At 36.8% G+C, this 19,319-nt stretch overlaps 2 protein-coding genes across 2 annotated transcripts; one reads left to right on the top strand and one right to left on the bottom strand.

Moving 5' to 3' along the window:
- Window positions 1–2,236: 2,236 nt before the first annotated feature.
- Window positions 2,237–5,901, top strand: bccip (BRCA2 and CDKN1A interacting protein). The gene is made up of 7 exons (XM_053511257.1): window positions 2,237–2,510; window positions 2,663–2,737; window positions 2,847–2,927; window positions 4,194–4,280; window positions 4,422–4,609; window positions 5,287–5,449; window positions 5,565–5,901. The coding sequence occupies exons 1-7, from the start codon at window positions 2,379–2,381 to the stop codon at window positions 5,733–5,735; spliced, it is 897 nt and encodes a 298-aa protein (XP_053367232.1). The 5' UTR covers window positions 2,237–2,378; the 3' UTR covers window positions 5,736–5,901.
- A 241-nt stretch (window positions 5,902–6,142) lies between these two features.
- On the bottom strand, window positions 6,143–16,405 carry dhx32a (DEAH (Asp-Glu-Ala-His) box polypeptide 32a; the record flags this gene model as incomplete). The annotated part of the gene is made up of 11 exons (XM_053510835.1): window positions 6,143–6,828; window positions 7,270–7,460; window positions 8,238–8,428; window positions 8,785–8,925; window positions 9,291–9,482; window positions 10,222–10,371; window positions 10,655–10,748; window positions 11,144–11,377; window positions 12,178–12,550; window positions 12,790–12,983; window positions 16,118–16,405. Coding segments are annotated over 11 exons (2,238 nt in total), but the record flags the coding sequence as incomplete, so codon positions are not given.
- Between the last annotated feature and the right edge of the window lie 2,914 nt (window positions 16,406–19,319).

The raw sequence follows: 19,319 nt of genomic DNA, 5'->3' as shown, positions 1-19,319 counted from the left end.
ACAAATATATAAACGAAATAAATAAAGGTCAAAATAATTAAATACAAAAATGAAATGTATTTTAGAAAAAAAAAGCGAAAGAGAACAAGCATATAATAGATTTTTGGCAATGGGACTAAAAAAAGGCATTTAAACTGAAAGGAAGATGAGGGAAATCAAGACAGAAGGTGGCGGTAATGCAACATATTGGAGGCCAACCGCCGGTAAACACCAAGAAGAAGAAGAAGAAAAAGCAGCGCAAGGCTCAAATCAAAATGATTTATTAACGAAGACCAAAATCTGTACATCTGTTAATAAAATCCTCTTTAATTTTGTTTGGAAAAACAAAATCCATTATGTTAAAAAGTCTGTTATAATGAGTATGGTGGATTGAATTTCCGTGATTTCTTTTCTTTAAATAACACTTTTAAAATTAATTGGACAGTTTCTGTGTAATCCTAATTCAGTCTGGAATTTTATCCCCAATTACCCTTTTTTTCCAAATTAGGTGGTCTCCCTTTCTTATTGATCTGTAATTATAGTATTGACAGAATCCCTTACAATTTATCTAAATTCCATAAACAGGCATTACTTGCATGGTCTTTAATTTTTAAACATAACTTCTCTCCTCATCGGTATTTCATTTGGAACAATCAAGACATTGTATATAAGAGTATACTCTTACTATACTATAAAAATCTCTATTTTTTAATAATTGGTTTGAAAAAAACATTTTGATTGTTTTACCAGTTATTAAACTCAGAAGGTCTTATTTTAAGTTATGAAGAGTTCTTATGTAAGTTTGATTTCCCAGTAACTCCCAAAGAATTCTCCATTGTCATGGACGCTGTTCCTAAAGGAGCTATTATGCTTTTAAGAGACTCTGTGAGATCAACCAGCACTTCATCTATTTCTCTGGGCCCTTTTGAATTTCCAGTAGGAAAACTATGCTTTTTGTCACATCCTTAATCACGTAATTATAAGATTAGATTGCTCTTTCAAAAGGAACTTGTAACAACTCCATATGTGATGTCTTATTAGAAGAATTTTGTTGATCATATTGATTGGAAAGAAGTATGGTCTCTGTATTCAAAATATATAATAACTAACAAGGTTAGAGAAATCTCATTTAAACTATTACACAGATTTTCCCCAGCTAAAGAGTTTTTAAAAAGGTTTAAATCAGATATAGATACAAGTTGCTCTTTTTGTGGTGACACCAATGAAACCGATACGCATATTTTCTGGGATTGTCCTCACACACAAATTTTTTGGATTGAATTCTCCAATGTTATCAATCACAATGTGCTCCAGGGTTTCTCTTTGCTGTTTACAGATGTACTGTTTAGCTTCTTTGATATACAAAAAGATAAAACTAATGAATATTTTATTATTAACTTACTATTATTTCTAGCTAAATTTCATATTCATCGCTGTAAATTCTCTCGGCAAAATCCTTTGTTTATTGTTTTTAAAAAAGAGGTTTAGCAGTATATCCAAACCATTTCATCATCCCAGAACCTTAAAGCACTTAAAACAGTAAATATATGTATTCTTTTTAATTTATTTTAGAGATTCTACTCTGTTTTATTTTATTATTATTATTATTATTATTATTATTATTATTATTATTATTATATTTTTTATTTATTTATTTAATCTTTGCTCTGTATACCAATGGTGCTTTGTATATATTATTACCTCTTTGTATGTAAAATTACTTTTATTGTACTTTGTTCTTGCCATTAATAAAAAAAATAAAAAATTAAAATTAACGAAGACAGTTTTAACTGATTTTGTTTTTACCATATGCAGATGCATTCACAATGCATATGCATTTACAAAAGAAAATAAAACATTAGAAAATTGTTAATTAATATTTTATGTATATTCTACAGATGCCTAGTGTTATCTTTTTGTGAGTCGCTCTGGATAAGAACGTCTACCAAATGCCTAAATTTAAATGTAAATCTGTCACGTATGTTATTTAGATATTAGTAAAATTAAATCGCTTCCCTTCCAAAAATTATAAATCACTATGGTACAATGGATGAAAAGAAGTAAAGTTTTCATATTTTACTTGCTTTACATATATTTAAAATAAATATATTTTTATTATTATTATTATTTTTCACATTCCTAATTGTGAACATGTAAGTCCTTTATTTTGAATAATGTTACTTTCACTTTATTGTCGTCACTCCACTTCCTTCACAAAATGGTCCTTGGACATTTAACGAAAGAAACAGCCGCCATGTTGGCTCTACCATAGCAGCTACGTGAGATAGAAATGAATTAGATTTAGAGCCGGAATGGTAACCAATGAAGGACAGTTCGCATTGTATGTGAACCAACGCGTGTAACTTCAACCACACTCTCAGCGGTTTCTGGGCAGCAGCATGGCTTCATCTGCGAAAAGAAGAGCTATTGGAAGCGGGGAAAATCCCGAAGACAGTGCTGACAGCTCAGATGAAGGATTAGAGGATTCGGGAGAGGGGAGTGAAGATTCAGAAGAAGAAGTAATAAACGAGGTCAGTTAGCCGTGTTGCCCAGTTTTCAGTCCAGTATTGACGTGCATTGCTAGCTAACGTTTATACCCCTAATAAACTACCTGGTTAGTGTTTATTTAGTTTAGTTTATGTTCGGAATGTTTCAATATTCGTGACAATGTTTGCGTTTGTAGGAAGTTGTGGTGGACTTTGAGGCGCACGCGATATCAGACAACGACTTCAACGGCATTAAGAAACTTCTGCAACAGGTAAATCTGACTTAGAAACGCACATTTATAGTAATGTTAAACGGTACAGTAAATGTAGCAAAATATATGTTAGCAGGGAATTTGTTTATGACTTCGTTATTTTTTTTAGCTTTTCCTTAAGGCGCACGTGAACATCTCCGAGCTCACTGACGTCATCATCCAGCAAAATCACATAGGCAGCGTCATCAAGGTGAGACATTCATTTATTCATACTTTATTAGCAGTTGTTTGGCAGAATTACTTACTACATTTTATAATCATAAGTAGAATTGGTATTATTTCTGTCTACCTACTCACCTGTCTGTTTCTCTCTCTCTCTCGCTCTTTCTATATATATATATATATATATATATATATATATATATCCGTCTGTCTGCCTGTCTAATGTTTACAAGTAGGATTTCAGACTGAACATTCTGCAGACAAGAGCTGCACATTTAAATGAACGAGTGTTCATTGTAGTTTGTTAAAGAATGTCTTATGCTGATTGAAACTGATATTGCAAACTGCTAAAAAAAAAAAGTTGATCCTTAAATGTGTTTTCAGTGATTTTTAAATAAGTTTTATATAGTGCTTTTAACTATGATTATTGTGAGCAAAGCAGCTTAACAAAATATATATTTTTTAAAATCTGTATGACATGTGGGATGACATAATTATTAGGTTGTCTCTGATGAGTAAACCAAGGGTCGACATCAGCAAGGAAAATTTCCCTGAGATGGCAAACAGGAAACCCATCATATAAGTGATATCAGATAGAAGTCATACTGTGTGTTAGGAGGGCTGAAAGTTCAGTATAACAGGAGATGTGTTCATACAAGTTAATTTAGAGTCTGAAGTATATATTATTATATTATTATTATATAATTATTTCAGAGTATATATGGAGTATCATGTTACTGGAGATTTAGGTACAAAACTGTTTGTAGGAATTTTAGTCCTGAGCTATTGAGCGTCTGCTATCACAAGTAAAAAAGCCTGCCTCAGCTAAGTGTAAGACCATTTTTATAGTGAAGTAAAACCATCCCCAGTCACCGCATGCATCCTAAGCAGACTACAAAGAGCCTCCATGCGATGAGATCTCCAACGCGAAGCAGGACACTAGGTTGAGTCAGACAGGTACAGGGGGCAGAGGGCGTCACTGCATCACTGGGTGCTCAGGGGTACCATACAGTATGTAGCTATAAAGAGAATGGGAGTTAGTTAGTTATGCTATAATCGCATAATGTATAAGTTGAATGTATATTTAGTGCACAGTGCAAGCAGGGATTCCGCCAGGACTAAGTTTGTCCAGGTAACTAATTGAAAAGGAAACACAGATGTGAGGGCTGCCTGGGAAGTAAGGAAACCAGTCACTCCACCCCATGATTTAAAAAATATCTTATGCAGCATCACAATAAAGCTAATGTTTTACACTGTGTGAAAGTTCATGCTAAGTTTGTGTATCTGTTTGCAGCAAGCTGAGGTGCCTGATGACAGCGATAATGAGGATCCAGACGAAGTGTTTGGGTTTATCAGTATTATTAACCTGACTGACAGAAAGGTACAGTACAATATCAGGATTTAAATACATTGTAAAAATTTGTTCTAGATCATAGTATATATGATTAACTTATTTTATTGCCAAATACACTTAACATAATTCTTTTTAATAATAAATAAAACGTGTGCATGTGTTGAACAGGGTATGGAGTGTGTGGAGCAGATAAAGGACCTTGTTTTAGGACAGTGTGAGAAAGTGTGCTCAGCAGCTGTTCAGGAGCAGTTCCATCAGGTGATGGAGGACACGTCTCAAAGCGTCGGCCTGCTGCTCAGTGAGCGATTTATAAACGTCCCCCCACAGATCGCCCTGCCGCTTTACACACAGCTGCTGTGAGTATTCAAAGCATTCATGTGGCTAGATTTGTATGCTGCTGCTTTTCCTAAGAAAGTGGACAGGTGCAGCTAATGTGTTTGTTGGAAAATTATATACCTACATAATGTTACAAGTCTCGAAATGTTTTTTCAAAAACTTGCAAATGACATTTAAACTAATGCAACCACAAAATGACAGCCCATAAAAACCTATTTTTAAGTGGTAATTAAAATGTTTTAATGTATAAATTCCTTACTGTGAACTAAATTGCCTGCCAGATATATATTAGAAATAGGGAAGAAAGAAACAATTAACATATTGTGATAATTATTCCCTGTATCACCAGACTGGATGCAAAATCTTTTTTTGTTCTTTCTTAGAGGTTGTAAAATGTTGCTGTTCCTCTAAGAGGCAATCCAAAATCTAAAGAAAAAAAGCTTTTTATTTAAAAAAAATATTATTATTATTATATAGTATTCAAAAAATATTATACAAAGATTAATGTACAAAATGATTACCAGTAAAAAAAATTCTTTCTCAGTTCTCTTAAGAGTAAGATGGAATATTTGCAATTGAACTTTAAACAGTTTAAGGCGCAATATGCAGCTTTTAAGGTGAAACTGCCTCTTGAATGTCAACCGACATGCTGAAACCCGTTTGTGTAAAATGTTTTAATTTGTTGATGTTTGAACAGCGAGGAGATGTCTGAAGCACAGCGGACCAATAAACCCAGCGGGAAGTGTCACTACTGGCTTATGATCAGCAAAACATGCCAGGAAGCCAAGAGCATCCCAGCACGAGGGCCTGCCAAAGAACTTCCCATGTTCGTCAATGCAGAGGAGGAGTTCTTTCACGAGGTACAGAAAAATAACATCCGTCAGTTAATCTGCCACATTCCTCAATATGGAAATATCATGTACATGTGCATCATTTCTGTTGTGGATCTCATGGCTTATTGTCTGTCATTCACAGCAAGCTGTGGTGAAGTTTAACTACTCCGTCCAGGAGGAAGCCGATTCATGTCACTCAGGACGATGGGCGTTCGATGATGTTCCTATGAAACCCTTCCGGACGGTGTGTCTGATCCCTGTGGAGAGAATGCCTGTAATTATGGACAAGTTAAAGGACTATCTCACAATCTGAACTTTGTGACATTCCGTAGTCTTTCATCTTCAAATAACGCACCCTTTGTAAAGACTGTGAAGGACTACTGTGTGGACACAGGCATGGTTGCTTTGTACAATTTCTCTCTGTGTTAGGAAAATATTCACCAAGACCTCAAAGTCTTCAATTAAACATTTTACCAAGATTAGAGTGTCAATTGATTATTGACTACTTGACGTTTTTGTTCTTAAAGGCTGCTGTTGGACTTACAGTAGTAACCTGGTCAGTTGTTGGTTTAGGAGTAGACAGACAAAAAAAGCAGGAACCAGATACAGATGGATATGAAAAGTCTGATAGACATGAATAGGAAGAGTTACAGATAAAGGTGCAATAGGTGTTCAAGTCAAACCAGAACTTTTTTTTTTTTGCTGTGCATGACAACCAGCTCTGAGAGAAAAAAAAAAACCTTTATTGCTCTTAATAATCCCCTGTTTCACTAACGCACTTATCCCAGTGTTTCACTAACGCACTTATCCCAGTGTTTCATCAGCGCTTGGATACATCTAAGTAGAAAGTTTCCTCAGTACATCGGAGCCATGATCCATGTCTGAAACGATGTCCTCCCAGGAACTCCTTTAATGTCCCAAACATGTGGAAATGGCTTGAAGTGACGTCAGGATTGTATGTTCAATGTGGCAATAACTTCAACTGAGATCTTGTAATGTGTAAGTGGTGTTGGTGAATGATTGTGAGTACAATTCAGACAGATGCATGTCTTCCACAAGTTTAAGAAAAGTTATCCATCGATTTTTAAGGATCAGGTGTTCCGCTTGCTAAATGTTCACAGCAACGACTGCAGTGGGCTTTAGAAACGCCATCAGGCATAATTAATTGTCCCGGGTCAAGCTTTCCAGTCCAGACCACAGCGTGTGCATACTGACTTTACTGTATGACACATCTGTCAGAAGACTGTGACTCCTGTCCTTCCTGGGCGTCTGTATTAACAGGATGCGTGTCCTGTCTGCTCTTTTCACTCCCAGCCACCTCAGTTTCCAGAATATGCTGCAGGAACTCCTTACACTCACTAGGGGGCAGGTTGTAGAAGAAATACTGCGGTGCTATTTGGATGAACCTGCACAGACAAGACAAAAACAAGTTATTGCCATGAATCGATTGTTTTTGTTCAGGAGCTTGAATGAACAAAGACATTATAATTATCAAGCATAGATTTTTTGTAGATTTATAAAACAAGTTCATTTTAACATCAAAAGAAAAGTGGATTTGTATCGCATGTATGCAAAACTTGATGCCTGGAAGTATGAAACTTTTTAGGAATCAGTAAGATTTGACTCTTACTGATTCCTAAAATCTCCTATTCCACACACAGACATACAATCATGTAATCATGTTAAGTATTCATTTTTTCGAATCATTAAAAGTGATACCTATGTCCCAAGATCAATCAGTAAATAAATCTGAACAAATGATTTAACCAAATTCATTGAAATGATTCAAGTCCATAAAACCCCCCAGAAAATTCACTTCTACAGGAACAGAAGCATTAAGGACTTACACCTCGGGGGAGATTTGTGTGACTGTATGGATGCAGTTGCTGTTCGTCAGTGTAAACTCATTAAACAGCACCCACTCAGGCAGGCCAAGTTTGTACGCTTTAGCCCCATAAGCTGAAAGCTGGTGAAGCTGCGCCACATGCTTATTACTCAGCATGAAATAGTTTCCAGAGCCGTCAACATCACGAGCAATCTGATCAACACAGACAACAGTAATAAGACAACCTGATTCCTTATAGCATCTAGAGCTATTAGGTTTTAAACAGTCAAGTTTAATTTTTAAATAGGGTGTTCAAGTCAAACTGGGACTTTTGATTGTGCAGAATAACAGAACACAGTTATGAGAATAGAAATTAGCTTTATTTTTCTATATAATCTTATGCTACACTAATGCACTTCACCCAGTGTTTCACTTTATGTATTCCATAGTATTATGGATTCCATCAAGCCTTCTCAGTACGCCAGAGCCATGATTGGACTGCGCCTGTTTTACTGTCTTAAATGCTGGCCTCCCAGGAACTCCTTTATATGAAAATGACTTGCAGCAAGTCAGGACAGTACGGGGGAGGATGTGGCAATAACTCCCAGCCGAGTTCCTGTAATGTGCAGGTGGTGTTGGTGAATGATGGTGTGTACAGTTACCACAAACAGATGCTTCTCTTCTGCCAGTTACCAACCAGTTATATGTCGATTTTCAAGGATCAGGGGTTTCACTTAAATATGGACGCCGAGCCACTTAGGCCGAGTTTGCCAGTCACGGAAGTACAGCTTTTTAAAAAACATTTTACCATTCAAATACTTTACTGTGTTTGAAAGGCTTTGGTACTGTATATGCCAACCAATTTTATTCCTTCATTCATGAGAAATTTCATCACAAGTACCGGTTTGCCTTGAACGCCCCTCATAGCATTTAAAACTCTATTAAATAATATGTGTACAAAATCTAACTCCACTACAGGAACAAATCTACCTGCATGAAGAACCCAGCCATCAGTGCTCGCTTGACGTTGATGGTGTTGGACTTGGTGCCGAAGGCTGGCTCAGAGATCGGGAGCTCCAATCTCCTTAGTATGTCAGTCAGCTCAGCCCTTACGGCATCTGCAGTCTGTAGAGCTGTGCAGCATAGGAAGTAATCCTGACACCACTGCTCCTGTGTGAAATCTGACACACCAAAATGTAGGACTGGTTTTCATAATTGTGCATATATTGTATGATAAAGCAGTCTGATTGAGAAAAGGCTTTAAACCTGTGCTTAGGGTTAAGATTAAGGTTTAGTCCTATCTGCTATAGGACTAAACCTTAATCTTAACAGAACAGAACCACTTGAACATCTCATTGTTGATGGAGCAATAAGTATGAGACATTTTAACACATGCATATCTTATCTGAAAAGTGCAGTTTAATGTAAATAATCTCATCTACATGAGAAACCTAGAGCAAACCCAACTCTTAATAAACAATTGTTAAATAAGTTTCTTTACGGATTAAAAGTTAACGTAGTAAGCAGTTCCACTTACATGGCTCTCTCTGGCTGTGCTTATAAGTGTTGTAGATGTTAATCAGAGTAAAGTGGTCTCCCTCGGGATGATGCAACTTCCTGTGACACAGCATCACTTCTGTTTCCATGCCAACAGGGGGCTCTAAAAAGCAACTTGGAGCTAAAGCAAGAAATGGACAATGGGATGCACTGGGTGATCGATATAAAAATTTTATAATATCTGCATGATTAGTGTATTTCCTTGATCGTGGGCTGTCTACGAAATGTTTTTATATCCATATATTGTGTGTAATAATAATAATAATACCCAAAAATGTAATGTTTAAGAAATAATCATTTAGAGCATGCAAGGATTTTCAAACAGCTCCCACAACAATGCCCCGAATCTGCCTGATCCTAGACTAATTCCCCTTGGCGGTGTTTTCATCCTAATCTTAATCCTCATTCAGACATCTAAAGCTTACTAAGCAATGCCTTTGGACTATCAGGTAATTATTCCTGCTCATAAAATTTCATTCTCTGTACCTGCTAACATGGCTGCAATAGTTAGCACCTCGCTGGCACAATCAAACTCGCACGATGCTAACAGAGCTTTAGCCATCTGAGGGTCTAAGGGGAACTCGGACATTATGATCCCGATCTCGGAAAGGTTTCCATCATCATCCAAAGCTGCAAGATAGTCCAGCTCCTCTAAAGCTTGCATTAGGCCTTCAGGATCTGAAGGAAACAACAAGGGGAAAAACACTTAATCAATTATTCTAGATCGCTCTATTCATATGGCAGTAATATTTGATATAATATACAGGAATATTTGACAAAACCTTTCTGTAGAATAACGATATGATAGATTTAGATTTAGTAGTCTTTGATCTATACACTATAAAAAATAAAGATTGCACTTATTATCAGGACTTATAATGAAGTTGAACAGTGTTCGTCATTTTAAATACAGAATTGAATTCATTTACAAACTTATAATGCATCAACTTTGTACAAGTCTAATTTAAACTTTATTACATTTTTCAAATTACACCTATTTGTTTAACTGGCCTTAAAACTCCGATGGCCGTAGTCCTGTGTCCTGGTATTTAAACCGTCTCTTCCTATTCATTGTGTTTTCCAGCTTAGTAAGCTCAGCTCTTCAACTGGGTCAGAGCTCGCAGAATCTCGGGGCGTTTCTCACACAGGTTGAACACATGCTTCTGAACAATGAACTGATTAGCACCGTCACAACGGCTAACACGCATCGCTAAACGCCAGCACCATGACGCATCAGTGCTAAAAAAAAAGAAAAGAAAAAACACATAGTACTGCCCTTGTGTCCAGCTCTGTGATCTCACCTTCTCCAGCTAAATGCTCTCTTATGTTCTTTAAACTAATGTTTAAATATCACAGAAAACACCCCTGGCTGAAACAGCTTTCTTAATAAATGCATTATTACTAACACATGTCTGACCCGGTCTGCTGATGAATTCGCAGCGTCTGATTCCAGCCAGCTCTATCCTCTTGAGGAAGAGCGCCGTCGAGGTGATGTTCGCTTCGAGGATCCGTGCAGGAATCTCAGCACAGAGCTCCGTCTCCTCGGGGTAGAGGCAGAAACACTTTCCTATTCATGTATAAACAGTTATAGATCTAATTAATCCTAACCTGGTACTAAGCAGATTATAGAAGCACAATTAAAAGTGTAATTAGGTACTTAAGTGTAATAAGGATTATCAGTTTAAACGCTTAAATGAAAATCTTGCACAGTTTTTATTTATTTTCTACTGTTGAGTGATGTTGCTGGTTTAGATTTGATGAAATTTGACTAATGCCCGGTGCTTTCAACTTATTAGATTTAATAAAATTAACTAGATCTGACTAAAAGGATTTATTGAATGCTTCCTTACCTTCTGATCCAGCCAGCTGTTTACGGATCTGAGCCCGACATCTACTGATGGGTCTGACCACCTCAGAGCTGGCTCTTAACCGTGGGTTATACACCTGTAGGCAAATACAGATAGTGCCCGACTTAAGAACAAGTTCCATTCCAAGAGCACGTTCGTAAGTTGAATTTGTTCTTAAGTCTGCCAAAGTGAGTCTTATACACCTTTAACATGACTATACAATGTAAAGCATACCAATCCACTTGACTAAATTTTTGTCCCCTTTCCCTACACTGCCATCATGGCCAAAAACCTAAGGAAATAAATCCCACACGTCAAATGTAACAGTGTTGTCTATGATGTTTAGCCATTTTTACTAGTTACCTTCTTTGACACTAAAGCTGGTGTAAAGAAGCAAAAAAAACAAATTACAATCAGAATTAATTTCACAATACAATTTGAATAAATACAAAACGGTACACAATGTGTCGTGTTTAAACCTTAATCACTTACAAATCTCTTCTCGACTCCAGTGTCAATCACGAAATTGACTGTATCCACTGACCAAAACATATCTTCAAATTGACTGCAGGATAAAAAGACCCTCCTAAATCTCTTTTCATGCTGTGTGATTTGTACACACATTCCAGCATGGCCTGGGCCCACTGCCACTGGCACCAGTTCTCCAAGATTACTGCTCAGCCTGGATGCTTCTTTAGTCAGAAGTCTACAGGCACAGTCGACCTCCTACAACACACAGAGTTTTAGGAATAAGACATTAAATGAATATGATTTTAATCAACAATAACCATAATAATTATGAATACTTCATATGTCGAATAATGTTCTCTATTTTTCATAATCGGTAATTCATGCAGATGATGGACACAGTATTAATGTATATTAATATTAATGTTATCAGTATAAGCACTGCTAGTATGAGAGGCATTTGAGTCAAACTGGGCCTTGTGATAAAAACTGTGGTGAATTAAGTTGTAAAACGATATGGTGTGCGGTGATGAGACTCTTGTCCACAGTAAAACATCTAAATGTGGAACCGTTTTATCGAAATTTGTACGTCTGTGAATGACGATCCCGGCATCATATGAGCATACAGCAAGTAAAATGCCTGATCCTTAAAAATCAACAGATATCTAGTCAACAACTTGCATAAGAGACACATCTGTCTGTAGGAACTGTACACACAATGGTTCATTTTCACATTGTTGGTGCCAATAAAGGAGATCCTGGGAGGCCAGCGATTTATTCGTGATGCAGGCAGTCTCATCATAGCTCCGGCGTACTGAGAAAACTTTCAGTAAGTGCAGTAAGTGCATTAGTGTAAAAGTCCCAGTTTTATTTTTTAAAAGATGTAGGATTGTCATACATGTAATGTGAGTAAAACTAGATGGTAAGGTGCAATTAAACTGCAATTAGCTAAAAAATTATGGCAATATCAAAATAAAATAATTGTGCTCGAAAATAATCTGCTAACTGAATACCACCGAGTCTTTTCCTTTGCAAAAAAATGGTATCAGCACCAGTACCTGTTCTGAGGCGAGGAACACAGCGATGTCTCCAGGCTCTTTGGTCCTGTGCACCTCCAGGACGAGTCTCAGAGCTGCGCAGAAGCTTTCCGTACTGCCTCGGCTGCTGTGGAGAACTTCAGACGAGCACGGTGTCTCCAGGTGCAGGTGAGCCGCACCACTGAAGTGTGTGAGGAGTGTGTGTGAGGCCGGCATGACGGACAGGAGCACTACCCGAAGCTCTGAACGCTGCAAGAGCACCTCTCGAAGCAAAGCCATCAGGAGATCTGTGCTCACGGTGCGCTCGTGGGCCTGATCAATCACGACCGCACCATAGTGCTCCAGGAATGGATCGGACATCAGCTCCCTTAGCAGGATATCATCAGTGCAGTACCTAAAGCAGACATGAGGATGTTAGTAATCTAAGATTGTGTTCACTGTAGTTTGTGACTACACAGGTCCTAATGCTTAGCTGGTAAAAGATGTAATGACCTGTTTAAAGACATGTATAGAACACCTTATGAAAGTGTTAAAATAATGTGAAAATGCTTCTTTACACAAAGCTTCATCATACCTACATTTACAAATGTATTACAAACAAATGTGCAAATAGACAAACATGAGATGTTTTACCTGAGAATAGTGTCAGAGGAGCAGCAGTTCTCCAGTGGAATGTTGTAACCCACCTCATGGCCAATATTAACGTCCATCTCATCAGCTACACGCAGAGCCAAATCAACAGCCTGCTGTTTCTGGATCTGACTACACACCACGACACCATGCTGATACTGCGCCGTCAGACAGAACTCTGCACACCACTGCGGAACCTGTACACCAAACACACACCTGTACACCGGATAACAGGAAAAAAACACCTACCATATCAACTTCCTCCGTTCCCAGCCATTGAGATATTTTATGATGTAAGGATTCTGTCAATTAGAGGATGTTTTTTTTTTTATCAACACTGAAATCTAGCCAGGTGTACTTTCATCCAGAAACAATCCAATACTGTGCTTATTTGTATGCACCAACATCTGATACCATGTGATTTAAGTTCAGACTTGTTTCTGAGCTGAGATTTGGATTAAACCCGAACAAACTCACCCATCAAATCCATCAAACAGGCTAATAAATAGAACCCTTCATGTAATAAATAGTAGCTGTACCCTGATCCAAACAGATCCTGCCCATGGTTTGTCAAACATGAGAACAATGTATTAAGTGCAAAAAATCGTAGTGTAAAATAAAGTTTTATTTCAAAGCACTGAAAACCCACTTGATAAATGATAACAGTATCAGTATAGTGAAAACTCAATTCAGTTATGTCTTCAAAAAACTATTTTGTGTGACACTTCATGTATCATCATACTGACCAAAAAAAAAAAAAAGGAAAAAGAAAAAGTGTTGGGAGTAACTTGGTCTGTGAGCGTTTTGCAAGACGAGCTAAATCTTTTCATAAACTTTAACTTGATAAAAAAGCGAGGTCTTGACATACAAGTAGTACGAATGTGCTTTGTCTGCCAAGCGTCACCTGATCATAACTGAGCCAATGGTTCTTTTCCTTCGCACTGTGGAATTGTGGGTAATCGTCTCCCATGCTCGGTCTCAGTGAGTGAGCGTCACTTGTATACTCAACATCCATGCATGTGTACTGTTTATTATAACATTGTGACCACGTGTGTGTGTGTGAGTGCACATAAAGCAAAAACTTTACCTGAATAAACTAAACATTTTAATACTACATTTATTGCTATATATTATATATTGATATATATGATAATATGATTTAATATAATATATGAATATTAATATAATATACATCATAATATTTTTCTTTTCCTAAAGTGTGTAAACATATTTTTATTTATATTCCATTTGAGAGGGTAAAATGCTGCAGTTCCTATACTATTACTAACAGAAATACAATACAAGTTGAATCTACACCTACTGTAGGTATTGTGATATCGTCGGGTGGTTCCCTGGTAATTTCTATTTCCAAAATTAGACAATCCAAAAATTGTTTATTACCCACTCGAAACAACATGATTCAATGTAGCCCAATATATTCATTTAAGACCAGGTGAAAAAATTCTTGTTTCATTAATTCCTTTATGCTTGATAAATAATAAAGCAAAAGGCAAAAATACCCCTTTTTTTGCTGATCCAAGAAATTATCCAATCCTTGACTCAAATCTGTAATATGATCCGAATCATGGTTTTTTGATCCAGTGCATTTCTTATAAATATAATAAACATAATGTTTATTCTAAAAGGTTATTCTTTGAAGCCCCCGAGTGTCCTGTGACCACAGTTTGTGATCCACCAATCTACAAACAACGCCTGATATTTAACTCACTGTAACCACATCCTTTAATACCATGGTTCTGAAAGAATAATCAGGTAATTCTGGATCTGTAATGTACAGCCATCATTATTATATTACTGATTTCATCATTATCAGGTACTACACAACAATAAAAAAAAATTACAGATGTTTCATCACAGATTGTGCATGTTAAGTTCAGACTCCAAACTAATTATTTTAATCTACCAGTGGTTTCATGATAATAAAATAGGTCAGCTCTAAGATTATTAGTGGGCTTGCTGAAATAATACTTTAGTCTGCACTATTTACAAGACATAAATCTGAGACTAACATGATTTTGTTTGGTCTGCTTGTTTTCAGCAGTAAGCCTGTAAGAAGTTTCAGCTGGTGAAATATATAAAGCAGTCCTTGGCACTACCAGCTGGAATGTGCCTATTTGTGCAAAACAGACTAGAGCTCAGGGTGACCCACATCTTCAGGTCAGATGATGTGTTTGAAATAGCAAATTGCAGTGTGGTGTAAAGTTTCTCCTATATATATGTAGAGGGGCATTGCTAGCTTGCCTCTTGTTGACAGACAATGAACAGACCAGGATCTGTGATCAGTCAGTCATTTATGAAGTACAGTAAAATGGCACAAATGAGGTCAGAACCTTTGCTTCAACAAAATGTAGATTTTGTTTTTAAAGGCATAGAATAGCAAAAGGATAGATCATTTAGTAATGTGGCCACATGGATGGTATCCTTGTAATAACTGTTTTCACCCTAACTCCGACTATAAATCCCTGTCTATAAATCTAAGCAATTCATGTAGACTTAATGAGCCACCATAAGTCCATAGGGATATCCATCAATAATAGTATGTCTCATCTCATCGTCTCATTGGGGGGCCTGGAGCATATCCCAGGTGACTTAGGGTACAAAGCAGGGTAGACCCTGGACAGGTTGCCAATTCATCAATTTAACACTACTTTGGTGTTAAAGACCATAGAATATCTATAAGCCAATTATAAAAAAATTATTTAATTATCACGATATAACAATTCATTATGCTTCACAGATGAAACCCAATATTCAGAAAACACAACTCTGTCATATTCTGTCATCAAGTAGTTAATTATTTTTATCTGGTCTTTTTCTGAAATAAAAATATACAGTTATGGTGATCCTCTACCTACTATTGTCTCACATTCCTATTCTGCGCTGACAATACTAAGCTGTGGGGTATTCTGCTGCTGTAGCTCATCTGCTTCACGGTCCATTATGTTGTGCATTCTGAGATGCTATTCTGCTCACCACGTTTGTAATCACCCATTCTGGGCTTTGTCCTCTCCTCTGACCTGTCTCATTAATAAGGCGTCTCCAGACTCAGATTGGTTGTTCACAGGATGTTTGATGATCTATGTGATCGTTCGTTCTATGATTAAAGTCAGTGAGATCACATGTTCGCCTTCATTCTGATGTTTGGAACACTAACTGAAGAGCTTGTCCTGTACTGTATCTTCATGAGAGTGTGGACTTTGCTCTTACCATGTGATTGCTCCTTCCAGCTTCTTCATTGTACAGAATAACAATACACTAACAAACATATTTCTTTAACTTTAAAAAGGTCCACCTTGAAAAGCCACTGTACCTGTGTACTTTTGCCACTTTTCGTTGCACACGAGATGATGACGAGCTGATTGGTTTCTAAGACTTTCAGAAACTCCTGTCTCGATGCCCAGATGGGGAGCTGCTGTCTCTCCTTCAGGAGGTTATAATACCGGGTGGAGTATGGAAGACCATCAAACTGGTTTAGCTCCAGATCATCTCCGAAGCCGACGTTTTCCAAACCGTCCAAAGAACTCGTTTCCTGATCCATTTCCACACTCTGCGTTATGGCGCAAACAACCGCGCGTGGAGACCTGACCGCTGGATAACTGTTTGATCGTTATTGGATCGGATAAGCGCGCGCGCGCGCGGGCTGCTGGTTACCCGCTGATGATTGAGCGCGCGGCTCTCATAACCACGTGCTGTGATGTTTCTAAGGATTTAGCGAGCAAAGCAGGAACCACAGTGTGAGTCTGCTCACCATGTGATCATTAATCTCCTCTACTGCCAGTGTTTTATCTGTCCAGACGTCCTGGGGGGGTTTCTGAGCATGCGCACTTCACTTTCCCACTTCAATACTTCAATTTATCGTGCCACAATAATAATAAACAGAAATAGAAAAACAAATATAAAACACACAAATATGGCCATAAATAACCAAGGGCACTAACGGAAATTAAAAATATAGGTATATACCTTTAAAAAAAAAAAGTTGAGCTGAGTTCACTGAAATATACTGGAAGATCAAAACAATTGGGACAGTTGTCAAAAAAAAAGGTTACATTTATAGATGTTACTAAACCCCAGTATTGGACAGGAAAAAAAAACATCTATAGATAATATACAGTACGCAATAGTTACTTAAATATACATTTATGCACATATAACTGTCAAATTTTAAGGGGATTTTAAAAAAACGTTTCTTACTTTTTTGCTGTTCATACTGTGAGTTTAAAAATTAAGTTATATAAAGAAAAAAGGTGGAAAATGTTTTAATAAGAAGTGATTTAGAAAGTTGCTGTTTATGAAAGAAAAAAAATGCCTTTCGAACAATTGAATAAATCAGATATTAAGATATTAAGATACGAGCGCCATCATCTGGATAATCACAGTAACACACACAGTACCACCTCTTCACACTAAAACAATAAATGTCCAGGTTTAAAAGTGTAAACAGGGGCTGCAACTTTAAAAACATAAAATTTTAGATCTGCCCAGAACTTCTGTCCAGAGATATTCCACATCCAGAACAAAGGTAACCAAACGCACACTATATACTGTAGTCAACTTGCTTGACAGAAATAACGTCGAAATAACGTATAAAAAGATTTGACTTCATATTAATGTGTTTCCACAATGTGATTTTTGTTGCTTGTTTGTTTTAAATATCCACCCTTTACATTAGTAACTATAAATGTCTCCTGGCTGGATAAGCTGCCTGTTTAAATTAGCAGTAGAAGAGCTACTGAGCACAATGGTTCACTAATACTGATTCACTTTATATAAACTTATCCAAATGTTCAAACTGGAACTTACTGATAACTAGCAAATACAGCAAAAAATTTTTCATGCATATTTAAAGAAGGAATGGAGACGACAAGAAAAAAAATCAAAACACCTTTCAGTTGAGTAAAACTAAGAATGCACTCACTGCTCATGTGGAGACGCTTGGACAGTGTAGTTTTCTTTGCCATGTTTGGTGTCCCTGATCACCTCGGATTCACTTCACTTAAAGTGGAAATATAGGATAGGTGGATTGCTTAAAATGTTACTAGACAAACCTTTTGCATCCAGGAATTTTTTCCAGAGTAAAATAATTTTATTGGTCTCTGGCGATCAGATTTATATTGCAAAAATCATTTATTCAAACTTTCTACTCATCAAGATGAAAATTTAGGTATCACAATAACAACACCTCTTGGTTTTACTAAAATGCATTTATTATTGTTTTACTTGTTTTGTATAGTTATAGCATTTTAGACACTCAGTTAGGTTTCGAGTCTGCTTGTGCAAAAAAGATGTGAGGAAAAAAGCTTTTGGGGAAAAAAATATTTTCGATTTCTTTATTGACCACAGCTTAAACAAGGTAATTTGAGTTTTCCCCTGAAGTGACCCCATATAAGAAGATCCCCTCTCCCATCTTGTTTTTCAGCTTAGCTTCTCTATTGAGGGGCGTGGCTCAACAGTTGCTCATTTACATAAACACTGTAATGGTACATTTGAAGGAGAAGTAAAATAAAGTGGGTAAAAGGTATATAAAAAATACATTATCTGACTGATATTTTAGCTAGTGCAATAACACTGAACTTTTTTTCTGAGACCTGTGTTAACATATATAAAAATATTGGACCTTTAAGTTTTGGATGAACCTCTGTCATTTCAAGTAACCAGTCGATTAGGCTTACAGCTCTTATAGCCAAATAATAACCATGACAACAATGGTACTAGTTGACTCTTATCTTTATGTGTCATGTGTCATGCAACTTAAAAAATAATTACTCAGGCCCTCACTGGATATACATGACCCCATTTTGAGAAACACAAGATTCAGCATCTGGACTTATTCAACTTAATTAATCAGTTATTTAAATAATCTTAAAGCTTACATTTTTTACTAATCTTTCATGACATTTTTTAATGGTTTTATAAAAAATCATAAAACTATAAAGTCTATACAAATCTTCTTTATGAGTACTAATAAAGTAAATTAGCTTTACAATATATAAGCTCTAGCATTCATCATAAAATGTGTTGTCTGACAAAGCAAATTACACAAATGGACCAGCTTGCAAGATGACTTACAGATCCTGCTGTGGATTGCAGGGTGGGGCGTCTGTGGATCAGACTTGTTCATCCAGTGCATCCCATGAGTTCTTGATCAGATTGGGATCAGGGGAATTTGGAGTTGATGACTGTGGACTTTTAACCTGACTGGCTCTGTGCCAGCATTGACTTTTTTCTGTGGTGTCGGATCAGATGGGCATAGGTGAGCCTTGGGTGCCCAATGATCCTGTCACTAATAATACAAATAATAATCATTGTATTCAATTGATGGGTGTAATTAATAGCATCTGGCTTTCTGCGTCTGGTAAAAAGAGTGTATGATCTATTTCTAATCTGGTTAAGGTTCTGGTCAGCAGGAAACTAGTACAGTATGTGTCCAAACCCATTAAAAAAGAAGAGAAAATAAAGAGAGTTGGTAAATATTTTGCAAATGTGCCTTTTAAACTAATTTAACATTTTAA

The sequence above is a fragment of the Clarias gariepinus genome, chromosome 14 (genome assembly GCF_024256425.1).
Source record: "Clarias gariepinus isolate MV-2021 ecotype Netherlands chromosome 14, CGAR_prim_01v2, whole genome shotgun sequence".
Taxonomy (NCBI): domain Eukaryota; kingdom Metazoa; phylum Chordata; class Actinopteri; order Siluriformes; family Clariidae; genus Clarias; species Clarias gariepinus.
The sequence above is the reverse complement of the archived record's forward strand: the minus strand, read 5'-3'. Positions and strand labels throughout refer to the sequence as shown.